The 18,424-nt window shown below is 43.2% G+C and overlaps 1 protein-coding gene across 1 annotated transcript in view; it reads left to right on the forward strand.

The window, feature by feature from the left end:
* Nucleotides 1-2,076: 2,076 nt before the first annotated feature.
* Nucleotides 2,077-18,424, forward strand: part of SHCBP1 (SHC binding and spindle associated 1) — a 41,678-nt gene continuing 25,330 nt past the window's right edge. Inside the window, exons 1-8 of the mRNA XM_075009129.1 lie at nt 2,077-2,167; nt 4,014-4,187; nt 4,875-4,990; nt 10,682-10,890; nt 12,182-12,274; nt 15,281-15,514; nt 15,598-15,766; nt 17,430-17,550. Coding sequence (XP_074865230.1) covers nt 2,077-2,167; nt 4,014-4,187; nt 4,875-4,990; nt 10,682-10,890; nt 12,182-12,274; nt 15,281-15,514; nt 15,598-15,766; nt 17,430-17,550 — 1,207 coding nt within the window. The remainder of the gene's footprint in view (nt 2,168-4,013; nt 4,188-4,874; nt 4,991-10,681; nt 10,891-12,181; nt 12,275-15,280; nt 15,515-15,597; nt 15,767-17,429; nt 17,551-18,424) is intronic.

An 18,424-nucleotide genomic window follows, 5' to 3' on the forward strand; every position in this document is an offset into this window, starting at 1 on the left:
CAGTTATTAATATTAGATCTCCATTCATCTAAAAATAACTCCAATCACCTAACCTTTGTTGTTGCTACAAAGATTTGTTTTGGGTCCTTTATTACATAGTTTGTAACTGACTTAAGATGCCTTCACTGTCAGAAGCAGATCTTCTGGAATCCAGCTGTCCACACAAATAGACTGATTTGGAAAACGGTCCTACAAACAGCTGTAGCACCATTACAAAACTAGTCTAAGCAAAATTATCCTATCTGGTATTAAACTGTGCTGTGACACCAACTTTCTGTGTGCTCAATGATATGATCCACTGGACACAGATACTTTAATTTTTGTTGCCTTTAATGCCGCTTATGATAATATCAGATAGTATTTTTTTGGGTGCCTACCATATTTTCTTAGTGTAATAAGACTGACTTTTCAGAGCTGACTAAAGGGGGGAATATGATAGTGATCTATAAAAACATGACTTGTGTCAAGAAAGTAATGTTGTTTTTTTTCGCATAACACCACAGGTAGGGGCCACCAAATGAAATCAACAGGCAACATTTTTTTTTTTAAAGGAAGTATTTCTTCATACAACGCAGAGCCAGCCTATGGAACTCTAAGCTAGCAGCCAAAACTGGTTTAAAAAATGACCTAGATAAATTTATGGGCTGGGGGCTATTTGGTGATTGGAAGAAGGGCTTTTGAAAACTGGGGGGGGGTCCTTTTGGAAGGTTCTGTGTCCATGGGCGGTGCGCAATTCGAAAAGCCGCACTTTTGAATTGCTGTGGCTCCCATTACACTAATGAGATGCTGTATATTCATTGCAGCACCTCATTAGCATATTTTGAACCTGCTCATTAACATGCCCCTTTCAAAAGGAAGGGGAACATGTAGACCCAGCCATGGAGTCTAGGTCCATCAGTGGCTGCTAGCTGGGATGTGCATAAATGGTATCCCTAGCTCAGAGGTCAGCAACCAAAATAGCAAGAAGACACATTTTTTCCAAATCGGTAATGCAAGAGCCACAATGCGTGCGAGTACAAGATGGTCCTTAATAAATAACGCCAAACCATACTTTTTGTAATCCCCTATTTTAAGAACAGAGCACACATTTGATTTGTAATGTGATATATATTTACTGCAGGACATTCACAAACTTGGAACGTGTTCTATTTACTCACACTTAACATGAGTATGTTTGTACCATTCTCTCACTGACTTTCGCTCCTGTTTGTTCTCTTTCTCTGGAAGACGCTCGGGTGAGTTACCCAATGTTTTGAGATCACACAGTTTGCTATTTAGATACGAGTTGTTCATTTTTGGGATTTTAGACCTTTACCCTTTATGAAAAATAACCAGGAGGTGTTTGTTTTCAGCTTTGCAACTCTAACATCCGGAGCCTTAACGAAGTCATGAAAGAGCTGCATGAGGAGCCCTGACCATGAAGGTCTTTCACAGTAATAAAAAATTGCACAATAGGCTCTGTGCTTAAATTGGACTAATCTCTGGGAGTAGCCGTGTTAGTCTGTCGGGTCACACAAAACAAGCAGTCCTGTAGCACCTGAAAGACTAGCACTTTTATTTATTAGGTACTGAGCTTTCTTGGGTATGATGAAGTGGGCACTACCCACGGAAGCTCATTACATAATAAATAAAATCGTTCGTCTTTAAGGCCTTACAGTAAAACGAAGCCGGTGTCACAATTTTGATTCAGCTCCGATTGCTGGCTGGCCTGGGTGGGTGCACAGACGGGCAGCTACCGCGCTGCCAGCCCATCCAGCCTGGCTGCAGCGCTCCGCAGCTCACCCCAGCTGCCCGCGCAGCCCCGTCTACCCCCATGTGGCGAGCCCCAGCCGCAGCCGACCTTCTGATCTCACCACGTGACCCCCTTCAGCGCCCGCCCCCCGCCCGGCAAGCCCCCGAAGCTTCCGAAGGTCGACGTTCCACGGGGCTATCTGCCCGCTGCCCATTGGCTCCCACGACGCCCGCTGCGCGCCTCGCGACCAATCAGAATCCTCCGTCGTGCTTGCGTGTGTGGGCGGCTTCGCTGCCGGCAAAGTTTGAAATTTGCGAGGCCGGCTGGGGGAGCGCCGGGCGGTAATGGCGCAGCGGGAGCCGGGACAGGCGCAGGAGCTGGCGCTGGCCGCTGGCAGTGGGGGGCTGCAGGAGAACGTGCAGGGCCGGAAGCCAGGTATCGTCCCCCTATGCTCCCCGGGAACGTGCCCTCGCGCTCACCCTCCCTTGCACCCCCGGGGATAGCGCCCTGTGCTTCGGTCATCCGCGCCCCCGGGTCGGGTTCCCTGCAGCCCGCCCTTCAGTCCCCCGCCTAGTCCGCAATCCGCCATGCGGCCCTATGGGAATAGCCTTCCTCTTCCCATGGGGCAGCCGCTAACGTGCCCGATCCCCAGCCCGGCGGGGCCCTCCGAGGTGAGAACGCTCCTCTAGGCTCGGCTTCCCGCGGACAAGGGTGGGGCTTGGGGCATGCCTCTCTATGGCCTCTCTGGGCTTTGCTCTTCAGTCACCCAGATCGTTGTCAGTGTGACACTTGTCCAGAAAATGCCTTAATCTTGAAGGTGCTACAGGGGTTAGTTGTGAAGCTATAGGAGGCTTAATGCTGGTGGCTGCACTGCTGGTCTCTCCCCCCGCCCACATAGCCAGCACTCAAGCTCATTGTCCAGGGCCGGGAGGTGGAGCCTGCCACTGGGAATCTGCATCCCCACATCTGGGACCAGGGATCTGCTGCTGGGGCTGTTGCCTGCCGGAGCCCAGGGTTGCCCAGGTCCCAGGCCATGCTGCCAATGCTAAGGGTGGCTGCAGGTCAGTGCCTGAAGCCAGTAACTGCCATCAGTGTCTGGTGCTGCATAACCTGCTGCCTCTTGGCTGAAAGTTAGGGTTGTATGGCCAGAACTGTGGGGTCAGCACCTGAAACACCACAGCTGGAGCCCTGTTCTATGCTGCCAGACTCCCTACTTCCCACTGTCTGAGCCTGCCATCAGCCACCAACCCAGAGTCCCACTGCCTGTGTATAGGCTGAGAACTTATCTTGCTCCTTCAGCATTGTGCCCCACCTGTCTCCAGAGGTGTGGTCCAAGGTGGTGCATTTAGGAGCACTAGGGAGGGCACAGTGCTTTGCTTTTCCCCTTCTCTCCTCCCTCCCCATGTTGCTGTGCCCAGGAGGTCTGCAGCCACATGAAAAGTGTTTCTCTGAGAAATGATTCCCTGCGAGTTATCTACACATGAAGCGTTCCCTATAAGCTCCCTGTGTGTATCATCCACGCGTATGACTGCAGTTTAGTCATAGCAGTCGTGGAACTTGTGGAATCTGTGACTTCCAGTGGCCTCCTGGACTTGACAAAATAGCACTGATTCCCAAGTCAGCATTGGTAGAAGGGACACGCTGAACTATTGAACTGTTAGGTAGAAACCCTGCTGGTCTCCAGTGTAGAGAGCATGAGGTGACCTCTGAGCTCGTGAAACTGACATACACTAGAGAACTGGACTATTGAGGGGGAGATATTTTTAGCTAAACTTGATTTTGTATGTCTTGTTAAGGCGCTTGTGGCTGGAGAGGTGTGGGCTGCACACTCTTGTATGTAATTGAACATCTCTGCCCCTTTTGGTTAAGAAGTGGATTGTGCAAGAGGTCATCTGGCAACATAGGCTTGCCAGTCTTGGGTATTTCTAATGAAATTAGAAATTACAGTGGGGGAAACCCATTCTGTTAATGAAAGTCTGTTAGACCTTCTCTGTGGGACACCTAATGAAAGAAAAAGGTCTCAATCTCAGTTTTAAAAATCCTGTTTTAAATCTGTAGCCAACTGATAGGGAGACACTATTTGTTGTGCTATTTTGGCAAGTGCATGTACCTCTGACAAAAGGAAAGCTGAAGTTAGCTGTTTACCTTCCCCTGCAAGAGTAAATTAACGTGTGGTCCTAGAGAGGAGGCATGTGTAGGTTTCACTCTTGGCATTAGATCCCTGGGACAGAGGAAAGAGTGAACAGTGCTTGAGTTGAGTTTGTAACTTTCTTCCCTTCAGAGTTGTTCCGAGATGATGATGATGACAGCTGCAGTGATTATGGGAGTCATGACAAATATGGGTCCATTTTAGGAAGGATTGTGCCAGACAGGAATGCGCTTTTCCCAGACACCTTCCAAACAAATCACCTTTTGTTTTATGAGCGATTTAAAGCTTATCAGGATTACATCTTGGGTGAGTGACCTTTCTATTTCTAAAATTCCCTATTGTCATGATCTCAGTAATGTCAGCTTTTTCCGGTCATTCAGTTTTAAGGCGTGTATATTTGTCCTTTTAAATTGCACCATCCTCCGCTCATAGCATGGTAATTAGTGGCAAGAGTACAGGAGTGGACAATTAATGATTGCATTGAGACTCTCAAGATCCTTGTACTCTTACTTTAAAATATTATATTCTTTTAGCTGGAGGACTAGAACTAGTGGGATTTTAATATGAGACTGAAGTCTGAACAATTAAAAGGGAAATGGATTTTTGGTAATAGTTCATGTCCCTCCTCCACTGATATGAGACATTTGGGGAGTTGGGGTAGTTGTTCTTTTTCCGAAGCTTTTTGGGGGCTGAGAGAGCACCTCTGCTAGCTCTCCAGGCCTTTGGTCTAAATGTTTGGGGACAGACCCTTTTCTTTTGCTCCTCAAGCACAATGAGGTCCTGGTCTGTGCCTGGGGATCTGAGCCACCTACAGCAACACAAATAAATAAAAAGACTGAGTGGAACAAAGTTGTAGCCAACTTTTGATGTAATAAAGGAGCACTAAAACCCCATCATCTGCAGCTTCCCTTGGATTACTCATGTGTGAACTTGATTGCTTTTGTCCTTTTATTGCATAAATATGTATTGTAAGTGATTTTAATTTAATTTTAGCTGACTGCAAAGCCTCTGAGGTAAAAGAATTCACAGCTGAGTACTTAGAGAAGGTCCTTGAACCATCTGGATGGCAAGCAATCTGGCGCACTAATGTGTTTGAGGTGCTGGTCGAGGTAAATGTAATTCAGTTGCTAGACATTTGTCTTCAATTAACATCGCTTTACTTCACTGCTAACAGGCAAATCGCTTCTTTTTAATTAAAGTTTATGAGCTGATAGAAAATAGCATATTTTTCACATCTAATTGTCAGTGTGGAGGGCAGAGCATTAGGCAAGAAGCTATTTTACTGCTTGCAGCGGCTTGAGTGCTAGTGTCTATTGGGCATGAAAACGTAGGAGAGCAACTTGCAACATACATCTGATGAAGCGGGTCTTTGCCCACGAAAGCTTATGCTCCAAAATATCTGTTAGTCTATAAGGTGCCACAAGACTTCTTGTTGTTCTTGAAGCTACAGACTAACACGGCTACCTCTCTGATACTTGTAACATACAGAAACTTAAACACTGACACTCCCATGAGGTGCAATTAGTTGCTATCCCTCATGCCTACAATCTGCACAAAGCATGTTACAAATTGGGGCCAGGACTGTCTTATGTGTTCACTGCCTGGCGCAGTGGTGTCCCAGTTGGCTCTGTTAGGCTGCTGTACTACTGCTATGTGGTTATCCATAGGACTGCCTCTCATGCTGTACAGAGCTGCAGTTAGAGGGTTACTATTGTGGTAATTTGCAGGATGATGACAGGGATAGTATTTTTGTTCTGATGGCTGGGCCTTTGAAAAGCATTTGCACACTGGTTCTTTTTGTCCATTTGCACCTTGGTCTGTTGAATCAAAGAACTGCTGAACCTACTCAAGCCTGAATTTAAATGGATTTCATCTCCTGTGCACTCTGCGGTTTTTAAGTCCAGAAAACATGGTGTCAACATGGAATTTTCCTTCTCTTGTTTTTTTGGCCCTGGAAATTGCTTATCTCTGGAGCTGAAATGTGCGTGTGCAGTATATGTGCATGTATATGTATATGTGAATACTTAACATGTTTTAAGTATTTCCTCATTTAAACAATGCATAGCATTGAAGTCTTTTGCAATAAGCTAGATCTGCTTCAGTTATAGTATCAGTTCTTCAGGGATGTGTGTTTCAGACCACACAGATATTTGAATCACTGTAAGGATGCCGAGGTGCATAAACCAGGGTTTGAAAGCACAGGCTTTTGTGTGTTGACTGTCACAGTTTTGGTAGTTCAGAATTTGCTGATGCTGCATGTCATGTTTTCTGGTTGATAAATGGATTTTCCTGGCTTTGAGAGCAGGTGCCTAATGATGTGGGTTTTCCCCCAAGGTGCATAAAGCAAAAACCAGGCTTCCAAAATGACACTGTAGCCTTCTCTACATCTATGCTAACTGGCAATAATGCCTCACTGCTGCTGTCCCCTTTGGAATATATCAGTGTTTAAGTCTGTCTGGGTTACATGGAAGAGGGGTTTAGTGTGAAGAGGCAGGGGACTGAAGGTCTGTAACTGGGTGACACAAATCTGTAGATTTTAATAAAAAAATGGGGGCTGTTCTGGAAATTGGAGGAGGAAAAATAAGGGAAGATGTGAAACATTTGAGGGATGACTCATGGACAATGGGTGAGGGCTAGAAATCTGTAGAAAGTCAGAATTGTACATGTTGAACCTCTCTAGTCCAGCGCACTTTCATCTGGTAACATCTGTAATGCGTTATGCTTTTAGTTAGCTGGATGACCACTTATCATGATTGTGGCCAAGTTTCCTGTGGTCCCGTAAAGTTTACAGTCACCAGTCCTGGCTCTGTGTTCTGTGATGTGGTTTAGGTATAATTTATTCCTAAATGTCTTCTATGAGCCCAATAAGAAGTGGAAATGCTGCTAATGCTGCTAGGCAGTATTGATCTCCCATGGCCTGGCAAATTCTCGTTCGGCATTGGTCGGGTTGTGAGGGTGCTGGACTGGAGGTTCAGCCTGTACATGTTGTCAAAAATACAAAAAAGGAATCGGAAGCCAGTCACAACTTTGACGCCCAGAAAAATATTGAAACAAATTATTAAATTATTATACAGTCTCTTCACTTGGAGGATAAGAAATAGCCATCATGGCTGTTGAGAGCATATCATGCCAAATCCATTTAGTTTCTTTTTTTTTGATAGAGCCACTGGATAGGGCACAAGCAGTAGATGTGATGCATCCTGATTTTGTTCCGGCCTTTGACACATTTCCACATGGCATTCTTCTAAGTGAACTAGAGAAACTGATACTGTAAGGCAGGGTTTCCCAACCTATGGGTGAATTTTAATAAAGACAGGTGCAAAATGCTACACTTAAGGAAAAATGAAATGAACAGCTACAAAATGGGGAATAACTGGCAAGGCAGCAGTACTACCTAAGCCCCTCAGGGATACAGTGGATCACGAGCTGAACAGGTGAACAGTGAGGTACAGTGGTAGAAAGAACGCAGTGTGTCCCTGCTCGCTCCATCTCCTCTTGCTCTGTTGCTCACTCCCCCACACTCATTCACCCCTTAGTTGGGGGCCAGGAATGGGGTGCAAGAAGGGGTGAGGGTTCTAGCTGGGGTCCATGCCCTGGGGTGGGGCTGGGGATGTGGGGTTTGTGGCATGAGAGGGACTCTGGGCTGAAGAGTTTGGGGTGCAGGAGGGGGCTCAGAGCTGGGACAAAGGTTGAGGTATGGCTGGGGGAGTGGGCTGTGACTGGGGCGGTAGGGTTGAGGATGTGGGTTTTGGGGTGCAAGAAGAGGCTGAAGGGTGGGGGCAGAGGGTTGGGATGCTGGCTCTGGTGGTTCCCAGGAACTGGCTGGCATGTCACTGCGGCCCCTAGGCACATGAGCAGCCAGGGGCCTCTGTGTGCTCTCTGTGCCTGCAGGCACTTCCCTACCCACACCGTACCTAGCTCTCATCTGCTATAGTTCCTGGCCCATGGGAGTGGTGGCCCCAGATCTCAGGACAGGGCCAGCATGTGGAGATTCCTCTCTGCTTAGAAACTGGATGTTCTGGCTGTTGCTGAGAGCCCAGCTGTATGGCTGACTGGACTTTGCATGGGCCTGTCAGAAGCCCTGACCAGAACCACCAGGATCCATTTTTAACTGAGCGTTCCAGTCAAAAGCCAGACACCTGGCAATCCTGTGAGGTTACAGGCATAGGTTTGCCACCATAACTATAATGCCTGTAGTGTGGACATGGCCTAAGACATGGCTGGTAATTGTTCTGCTCTGTCTGGCACTGGCAGGGAGCCAGCTGGAATGCGGTGTCCAGTTTGGACACATTAAAGATGTGGGCAAACTGGAGAAAGTCCAGAGGAGAGGTTTGGAAAATGTGACCTCTGAGGAAAGTGTGAAATAACTGGGCAGGTTTAGCCTGCATTAGAGAGGGCTGGGTGGGGGCTCATGAGTCTGTAGAAGCTTGTTACAAAGAGGACAGAGGTTAGTTGCTCTGAGTTCACTGTGGGTACGGCAACAAATAATCTGCTTATCTTGCAGAAGGGAGATTCAGGTTAACTATTAAGTAAAATTTCTAGCTATAAAAATAGTTAAGAACTGAAATAGATTCCCTAGGGCAGCCTTTCCCAAGCTGTGTTCCATAGAACACTGGTGTTCCACGTGATTTGCATAGGTGTTCCATGAGCGGGGGACTGATGCAACAATATTTTTTCTTCTAAAATATTGAGTAGGAAATTATGTGCATCGAAAATACTAAGGTATTGGAATAAAAGCAATGAAGTCCCGTGGCTCCGTACAGACTAACAGATTTATTGGAACGTAAGCTTTCATGGGCACAGACCACCTTTGTTAGATGTGGTATTTGAACAGTATTTAGACTGTAGCTATATTAATATTGACAAAGCGATCATAATAGTGTAATTATGAGACTAGTGCCAAAACAGTCAGTCAGTTCAGATTGTTTCGGCATGAGTTGTGGTCAGAGAAATCAAATGATGCTGCACCTGATATGAGGATCCAACTTTCTAGCATTGTTCCAAAAATTAAGCGGGTTTGTGATCAAAAGATACGAAAAACTCTTCCCATTACAAAAACCTGACAAATGCTACTTATTTTTATTTTCTAGTAGTTTGCTATAAAAATAAAAATAACATTTAGAAAAACACAGCATTTAAAAATATTTTCCATGTCTAATTTGTTTTGCATTTCTTTTTCATAAAAATGTTTTTAAGATTTAAGGAAGGACAGTTCTTTTTTGAACAATATTGTCCTTTCTATTTTTGTACAAAACAGTTTTTTCGGCTGTTATATCAATGTTTTCTTTTGGACTTGTACTTGATTTTTCATTTTTATACTTGATTATTGGGTTGCTAACCATCCTCCTATCAGAAGTTGTTCATTCAGGTGATTTTCTCTTGCTTTTTGTTCCTTCTAAAATAAGACATCTAAAATAACCCTGAACTCTTAAATCAACTTTTGAGCATTATGTGTAGCAGTTTTTGGTATGAAACCCTTCCGTCCACCAACCTGCATGTGTGTATTCCATCAGTATATTCCAAGGCCAAAATTGTTCCGTGGCCAAATTAGTTTGGGAAATGCCATCCTTGGGAAATAGCAGAGTCTGAAGCACAGGTTAGACAAACCTGTCAGACATGATCCTGGTATTCTTTGCTCTGTTTCATCAGAGGGCTATGGATTTAGTGACCTTTCAAGGCCCCTTCCAGCCCAGTTCTGCAATTCTGTGATGGAGTTACAGGAGAGTGCAGACAGAGGAACAGAAGCAGGGACTGAGGGAGGCAGGCTAAGAGCAGGAGGTAGGAATTCAGTCTCGTTGAATTCAGAAATCAGACTTAGACCCTAGGTTTTGTCAATAAAACCCTCCCTCTCTAATTCCCTTGTCGCAGCCTGGTATCTGCCCTGCATACGTGCTCTCCTGCTGCTTATGGTCGTTTTAAAGTCTGTACTAGGAGATCCCTCTTGGCTGTGTCTCATAAGGCCTGTCAGAGATATGTTGCCTTTGTGTGAACCTTCTACTCTACATGAACCCGATTTTTTTAGCTTTTAACCCTTGTTTTAAAAAAGTGATAGCTCCATCCCTCACTTAAATACCAGAAAGCATGTTACACTTTTAAAATAAGTAGAAGCATGCAAACATATGAGTGGCTCCTCTTTGTAGAGGAATGGAAATTGTTAGTTTTTTCCGATCAACATAGACTCGCATTTGAATAGCTTTGTCCCGTCACTAAAATTGTTTTTTAGGGTTCCCAGTGCCACATGCGGCCCCTGTTGAAGTACTTTCTGGCCAAAGATTGTGGTCTAAGTAGGGGATTAGTGCACAGGAATTCTTGCTGTTTCTGGCAATTCCACTGAGTTGCTGTGTGGGCTACTGCAAAACACCTGGATCCTGATTTTTTTTTTTTTTTTTTCAGAGCACCCTCTGCTCCAAGAGAGCTACCACGTGATGACTGGGGATATCCAAAAATCGGGCGCTTAACTCTTGCCTCTGTAAAGGGAAAAGGCTGGGGGGAAAAAAAAAAGAAATTGTAGTGACTTCTGGTTCATTATGAGGTGCAGTGTTTGTTCAGTGTGTTTGGAAGGTGGGAAGCATTCTATGCATATGAATGTATTAGCTAAGCAAGAAGCTTATTTTGGGGTTATAAGTCAAATATATGTGCTCAAACATCTCTGCTATAAAATGCCATGAACAATGTTTTAAATAAGTTCATGTTCACAGAGTTTCTGTTTGGCTTCTCCAGTAAGAGTAAATGTGTTGTGTGGGGCTTTGGTTTTTCCAAACGCACCAAAGCCACCCTAATTACTGTGTTGTTCATACCAGGTTGCGGATGTGGAGTATGTGGCTCTAAAAGCAGTGGTTCAGCTCAGTGAGCCTTACCTGTGCGACTCCCATGTTAGCACCTTTACCTTGGAGTGTATGCAAGAGCTCTTGCAGCTGAAAGAGCATCGGTTACCACTGCAGGAGCTGTGGGTTGTGTTTGATGACTCAGGAGAGTTTGACCAGACAGCCCTGGCCATAGAACATGTCAGGTAGGTGAAGGTCATAAACGGCTGATTGCCTCCTGAGTGGTTACTACTTTAACTTTAATAGTGTCAGTTTAGGCATTATACATTAAACTCTTCCATATCCAGCAGCCCCGGGACCAGGAGGTTGCTGAATATTCAACTATTCTGGATGCTAGAGAGGTATACCTAGCAATGCATAACACTAAAGAAAAACAAGATTAGATGTTAAGAAACACAAATGTATGCAGAGTACTTTATTTACCAACACCAGTAGTAGTCACTGTAAACTTACGCTGTATTTGCTGTATTTATTTTTATTCACTTTCACTGTACTGTACTTATGGAAAACCTAACTAAAATTTACTTATTGTTAAAATGTTGGTTGTTTGAGAGTTTGGGATGATGGAATGCCGGATGATAGGATATCTGTTTCACACCACACAGATATATGAATTGCTGTAAGGATGCAGAGGTGTATAAAACACTGAAGAAAAACACTGCTGGGTTTCCTTGTAGCTCATTACTAAGTAATTTTCTACTAAGTTTAAAAGATGTAACACTGTTACTTGATTTTATTAGATCTTCTTATCTCCTCCTTTCCACCCCCATAATTCATCGCAGTTTCTTTCCCTGCACTTGTTAAGCTTTTCTTTTCTCTTCCTGATCTCACTTTTTCATTTCTTGCTGTGTGCATGCTCTACACCTCCCATATTTGCTGCCGCTTTGATGCATTCCTGAGTCTAAATTCCCTGCTTATTTTCTTGCTCTTCCTGTATGATCTTTTTTTCCCTTTCTTTCTCTGGCCCTCTTCTTCTCCCCCACAATACGCACACTTGATAGGATTTAGAATAACTGATCAGTAAGAGCTACAAGGTTAAAGACTAAATGCAGGTGAGGGGGCCTCATTCTCCTGGACCATGTTCTGGTGAGAAGCCAAGACCCTAGATTATTGCTTCTGTATCCTCCCCTTGCAATGGCTTTAGATGTCTGATAACTCAAAGCCCAGAAGAAGGAGCATTTGAGGAATAAGCGTTCAATCTTAATGTGGAAGTTCAGAGGAGGTATAGTGCCATATATGGCAAACTTTTCAAAAATGCCTAAGTCATTTAAGAATACAAGTCCCATTTTCAAAAGGTGACTGAGGTGCTTCCCCTATGTTTAGTTGAAACGAGTGGAACTTCAGCATTTAAGTCATTCAAGACATTTTTGAACACTTAACCCACAGCGTTTACAGCAGGTGAGGAATATGAAACAAGTGTCTGCATACTGAATAGCTTGAAGGAAGGCGAGAAGTGACTTTGCTTTATTTCAAAAGGTTTTTCTACCAGCACATATGGAGGAGTTGGGATGAAGAAGATGAGGATGACTTTGATTATTTTGTCAGATGTGTTGAACCTCGCCTGAGACTGTAAGTGACTTTCATTAACATTAAGTTAAGAAATGCTGGAAGGGAAAGTCTGAAAGTAATGACGGACCAAACAGAAATCATACAAAACTCTTCATTAACAAAGCAGGGCTGTTGTGTCTTCAAATTGTCAGGCACTAGATCCAAGGATAATTTGGCACTAGATCCAAGGATAGTAACTTAATTGTCAGTTATTTTTTAGCCTTGTCTTTCACAACCCTCTTCCTTCCATTAGATGGCGTTCCAAAACCAAGTATAGCCTATTTCAAATATAAAACAAAACAGCATTCATGTAGCACTTTAAAGACTAACCTAATGATTTATTAGGTGATGAGCTTTCGTTGGACAGACCCACTTCTGTTCTGTTTTGTTAGAATACAGATTAACAAGGCTACCTCTGTTACTAAATGAGTAGTTTGACTTCAAGTGTGAAATGTAAGCCTAATTAAGACACCTCTGGGTGTGGAAAAAGGACGCAAATGGGACAGAATATAGAGGAAAATATAAAAAACAGTGATGCTGAAGGAGGCTTGCACATTCGTTTCCCAGCTGGGTTTTTTTTACTGAATGTGACTTTTTAATACTATCCAGCCATATGGCATTTCAACAGTACCACATGGGCACATTCTGGAAATATTAGAAATTCATTTTTTAAATACCTGAAATGAATCACTGGAGAGTGAGTCACTGGGACCTTTTCCTTGTCTTTAACAGTATGTGGGTCCATTAATTTTCATGCCTGTTTTCCTCAATTCTTTTTTTCTGTGCATAGTTTATTGAAAATAGGAACTCAGGAAAGCACATTGCATGTCTATCCAGTTTTCATATTGTGGTGACTCTGAAGTGGAGATTCTTTGAAATGGAGTTCATTATGACAGTTCAGTTCCATGTTGTACCTACATTAGGAAGAACTCCTACAAACTAGAAGGAAACATTTGAGGTCTGGAAATATTACATGTGGAAATAAACACTTGTAATGTGTTTGTGTCTGATGCAAGCAGATGGGGAGGCAGAAGGAAGGAGTTGCTTTTTTCCTTAGAGGAAAAATACTTCACATCTAATGAAACAGGAGTGTAATCCCATGCAAACATACCTTTTTCTAATGATATCTAATGGGCTGAAAAGGGAATTAACAGCATTTTTAGAGAGGAACCTAAGGGGAGCCATAATGCTTCAGCATTGTATTGCAATGTAGAGTAAATATTTTACTTTCTCATTCCCAACACTGTGCTTGAGAAAAGCATGTATTCTATGCCACAAAGAAGTTTATATGTTCTCTGCTCTGATATAAGCACTGACATGATTGAAAAATATCAGTAATATACATACTTCTATGTCTGTAGACATGCAGTGTTTTACATTCTTATTCAGAAACTTCCCCGTGAGCTTAGTTTAAAACTTGTACTGTAAGTTTTATCTCTATTTACTTTTAAAATATAAGTTCTGGTCTTGTAAAACAGATAAATATGTAAATTATCTCACAGAAGCTTGGTAAAATAACTGTTTTATAGAAGAGCCTCAGTGTTATGAATGCGAGGGGAAATAGAGGTGGTTCATAAACCTGAAATGTTTGTAAGTCTAAACAAAATGTTTGTTGGTCTTTCAAAAGTTTACAAGTGAACATAGACTTAATACAATAAAGCAAAATGCTGATTTTTTTTTAACCATGTTCAGTTAAACGAAACAAATAGTTTCCGTGGGGGGTGTGTGTTTGAGGTGGGGTGATTGGGTTAGTGGGTGGTTTCTGCTGCTTGAATGCATATTTCCAGTCCCAAGTGAGGGGTTTTATAATTCTGGTATGTGTGACTCTGAAGTTCTCCTGTATCTGTCTACAGAGTGGTCAGTTCTAAAATTAAGACAAATTTAGAATCAACTTGAGTACAGTTTCCATTGTTTTCTTTAAGTATTGTACTTTTCTATATTACATTAAAAATCAACTTTCTAGTTCCTCTCCGCTTTGAAATATATTCAGGTGTTAGTACCAGGCATGTGCATCTTGTAATATCACCACACACCTGTTTTAGCTGTAAGGATTTTGTACCTTTTCCTGCCTGGTTATTACAGCCAAATAGATGTATATGATTCTGACTCTTTTTGTAATACATTTTTAGACTGTCCTTTACCGGAACATCTGAGTGTTTGAAACTTGATTTAGGGAATTGTCTTGACCCTAAGTTTCCTTGGATGTTTTCTTCTTCCCATCAGCACCCCTTAGTAACTGGGTGTAAAATTATTTACATTATGTTCTCTTGGTTTCACCTCCTGCTATGGCAAAAACAGAGAAGGGTTTGTCTCATTTTGCTTTCAGTATCTTTTCATTGTCTGATCTTTTTCTGGTGTGACCATGGTTGGTACCATCACTCTGAAATCTTCAACAAGCCAGCTTCTGTCTGGCTGAGAGGAGACTGTTAGACTTAGCAGGAGTGTTTTTTCATCTCTTGGGTGGAAAAAATATTTGATGGTACATTATATTTTGTAAGCCTGCTTTTGCGCTTAGAATTGTTGGCTCCCCCACTTTTCCTGAGATTGGGGCCAAGGGTTGGTGCTGGAAAAGGTTCTGCTTTTGCTATTTCAAAGTCAGCATTTGCTGCATTATTGCTGCTGTTCCCACCAATTTATGCTGCTTTAAAAGGCTATCTAGTCAATATTTAAATAGTGAATTAAAAATACTTCTTGGAAATGTGGTTACCTCTGAAGGTTTCTGGCACTTTTTTTTTGTGGTTTTAAAAGTACATCTTTATTTTAAAAAAAGTCTCTCTCTCTCCTTTTTGCTGAGTACTCTTTAAACACCAATAACCGAGTGTGCATTGTAACAATGGGACATGGTATATTGAGACAAATGTGCTTTATCACCCAGGCCCCTTTGAGCTGTAGTGTCATAGCGCAGTGAGCTTAGAATTCTGACTCAAAGCCTATTTTAGTCAGTGGAAAGATTCTCGTGGATTCAGATAGGTTCTTTCTGCTTTGGGAAAATGAGGAGCACTAAATCTCTGACCCTTTGAATTGTAGGCATTATGACATACTGGAGGATCGTGTCCCTTCTGGACTCATTGCTGATTACCACAGTCTGCTGTCTCAGTGTGAAGCACTGTACAGGAAGTTCTTAAATGTGAGGAGTGGCATATCAAGCAGTGACTCTGATTCTGAGGCTGAAAATGTTTCCATGGTGGAAGGCTTGAAGCTGTATGATGAGATGGAGCATCTGAAGCAAAAGCTAAAGCTCATTGAGAATCCCCTCTTGAGGTACTGTGTGTGTATGGGGGTGGAGAACCAGATAGAAAACGGTCTCCATCAGGACTGAACTGATGGCTTTTTGTCTGTTTCAGGTATGTGTTTGGTTACCAGAAGCACACTGGTCTCCAAGCCAAAGGCTCCCGTCCAATGGGTACGAAGATCACTCATGTTGTAGCTTCTACTATAATGGCAAATCTGTTGCAGTCTCTGCTCAGGGACAAGCTTTGTCCTGAGACCTGTGGTGAAGAGCTAGAAATACAGGTAAAACACATTCTCCATTTTCCCCATTGGATTAATTTTTTTTCCACAGTGTTTACTTCTGTATTTACAAAGCCTACTATAAGGAGACCTTAATCCCACAACTGTAGTATAAATAGTGACTAAAGATGGATGAAACCTCTAACTTGTATCTGCTAAATACTTTACAAGCACTTTCCTTTCTGTGGGTGGGAAATGGGGATACTACTGTGCATTCCCGGAGCAATGTCATAATGCAGCATTTTGAGTAAGACGTGTTACTTTGAGTTTTAATGTACCTGGTGCCCAATTTTTAAAGGTATTTCTTAGAAATTTTGAGGAGATCTGGTTCTACTGGTAAATAGACAGAGGGTAGGAGAAAGGAACTTACCTCAACATAGCTGCTCCATCTGTGTTTGAGTGCTGCCTTAATTCTGTGAAAATGTATGGTTTTACTGCTTTGGGTTTCCCATACCTTCAAAGCCATTTAGGAGTTATCTGCATTCTGTTAGTTGGGAATAAACAGAATTTTTACAGTAAACCCTCAAAATACACAGCTTCAAGGTGCACGTAAGTCGCTTTAAGGAAAATTACGCACAAGCTGAAGCTGCTCTGCGGCTGTCAGCCTGCCTAGCTGTCCATAGCTGCGGGCAGCTAGGCAGACTAAGAGCCCCTTCTCCCTGCCTTCCCACAGTGGTGTGGCTGTCAGCTTGACAGCAGCATGGCTGGGGGAAGGCAGGGAGAAGCAGTCAGGAAATTGACCAGCCCTGATAGTCTGTTTGGTTTCCTGTGTCCCACAAGTGGTGGGGAGCTGGGAATCAAGTGGCAGCCTAGTTCCCAGCTCCCCACCCTGACTTGCATAAAAATTTGAGTTACGCAGGGTTGCAGGAATGCAACCTCCGCATAACTCAGGGTTTTACTGTATTCAATTCCAAAAATGTCAGTGTTTCTTTTAAATTAATTGCTTGGTCATTTAATTGCCCAAGCACCTGCAAGTCTAATTTGGCCTTTCCGAACTGCTGCTGTAGTGTGCCTCAAAACAGTCACTGAGGCAATAAGAATGGAACTCATTATGCCATTTTTAGTCACTGCTCAGAATAGAATCCTATTGTAATGCTTGTGATAGGTGCCAGCCTGCCCCCGTTTGGGGACTGAAGTCTTAAGTTCAATGCAAAATGTCTGCCAGGCAGATTACACAGTGCCACAGCAACATCATTTAATTCTTCTTTTAGCAGGGTCAGCTCCAGCAGTGAGGGTGTCTAGACTAGCTCCCATCTAGCCCGCTTTGTTGTTTCTCCCTTTGCCTTGTGTTTTCTTTGTGAATGAGGGTAGATCACTGTGGGCAGAACTGCCAACACTGCATTTATAGGCAAATTCAGTTTGCACTGTGGTTCTTTATCATGTGGCACTTAATTCTTCTCTGCCTCAGTTTCTCCTCTGTATGGAGCGATGTTTCTTACAGGGCTGTTCTGAGGCAGATTTGCTGTTCTAAAAGTACCTGGAGACCTTTACATGCAAAACACTCTGAGCACAAAGTGTTCATTGTATTCTATGAATGCTACGAAAATGGGTATCCTTTAAGCAAAGGCAGTAACGTTTTGACTGTAGCAATGTTCGAATTAAAAGGGGCTCTGTTGGCATAAACTCATGCCATTTTCTGCAGCTGATTTAAGTGTTTGTCTTACAGTTCCACAGTGATCCACTGACAGCTGTCAATGCCTGCTATGAAGGAGATACCGTCATCATCTGTCCTGGTCATTACATTGTAGATGGCATGTTCTGCATTACTGACTCAATTGCACTAGAAGGTACGTAAGAACAGGCATCTGGGACCAGAGCAATACATCTTGCCTAATACCTGAACCTCTGACAGTGGTGCAGGGGGAAGAGGGCCCTTTGTGTGAGCCATGCCCTGTCATTCAGCCCTAGCTTCTGGCAGTGGGAGGTTTAGACTAGAACCTTGTGTGGGACAGTTTCTGTAATGTTTCTCCTGTGCTGTACAGGTTGAACTTCTCTAATCCTGAACTTTCATCTGGCAACATACATAGTCCAGCATGATTTTAGTTAGCTGGATGACCACTTATGGGTGTGGCCAAGTTTCCTATGGCCCCATAAAGTTTGTTTACAGCCACCAGCCCTGGCTGTCCATGTTCTATGCTGCTATTTAGCTGTAATTTACCCCCAATGCCTTCTAAGAGCCCCCTGCCCCAGTTCTATGCATTTGATTCGATTTGTCAGTTTTTATTGCAATTTTTTGGATGTCTGTGCTATATAACTGAGTCTGGACTGGAAGTGCTGTAGATATGAGGAAGTGGGTCTGTGCCATGAAAGCTTATCACCTAATCATCGTTAGTCTTTAAAATGCTACATGACTGCTGTTTTGTTTTGTTAGAATACAGACTGAAGTGGCTACCTCTCTGTAACTATTCTAAAAGCCCAGTGAGCAGTGAAAAGTGTTTGTGCTAGACAATATTGACCTCCTATGATCCCTCAACTTCTCTTGTTCGGCAACAGTCAGGTCCTGAGGGTGCCAGACGAGAGAAGTTCAACTTGTCTCACAATACCCATTCCTACCTGTTCCTACTTTTAGTGAATTTTTATCCCGCTTCTGCCCATAAAAACCTTTAAGTAGATTCTCCCGTACTGCTTAACGTTTGTTAATGTAGTTTTTAATATTTAAAA

Source organism: Carettochelys insculpta, chromosome 14 (assembly GCF_033958435.1).
Source record: "Carettochelys insculpta isolate YL-2023 chromosome 14, ASM3395843v1, whole genome shotgun sequence".
Lineage (NCBI taxonomy): Eukaryota > Metazoa > Chordata > Testudines > Carettochelyidae > Carettochelys > Carettochelys insculpta.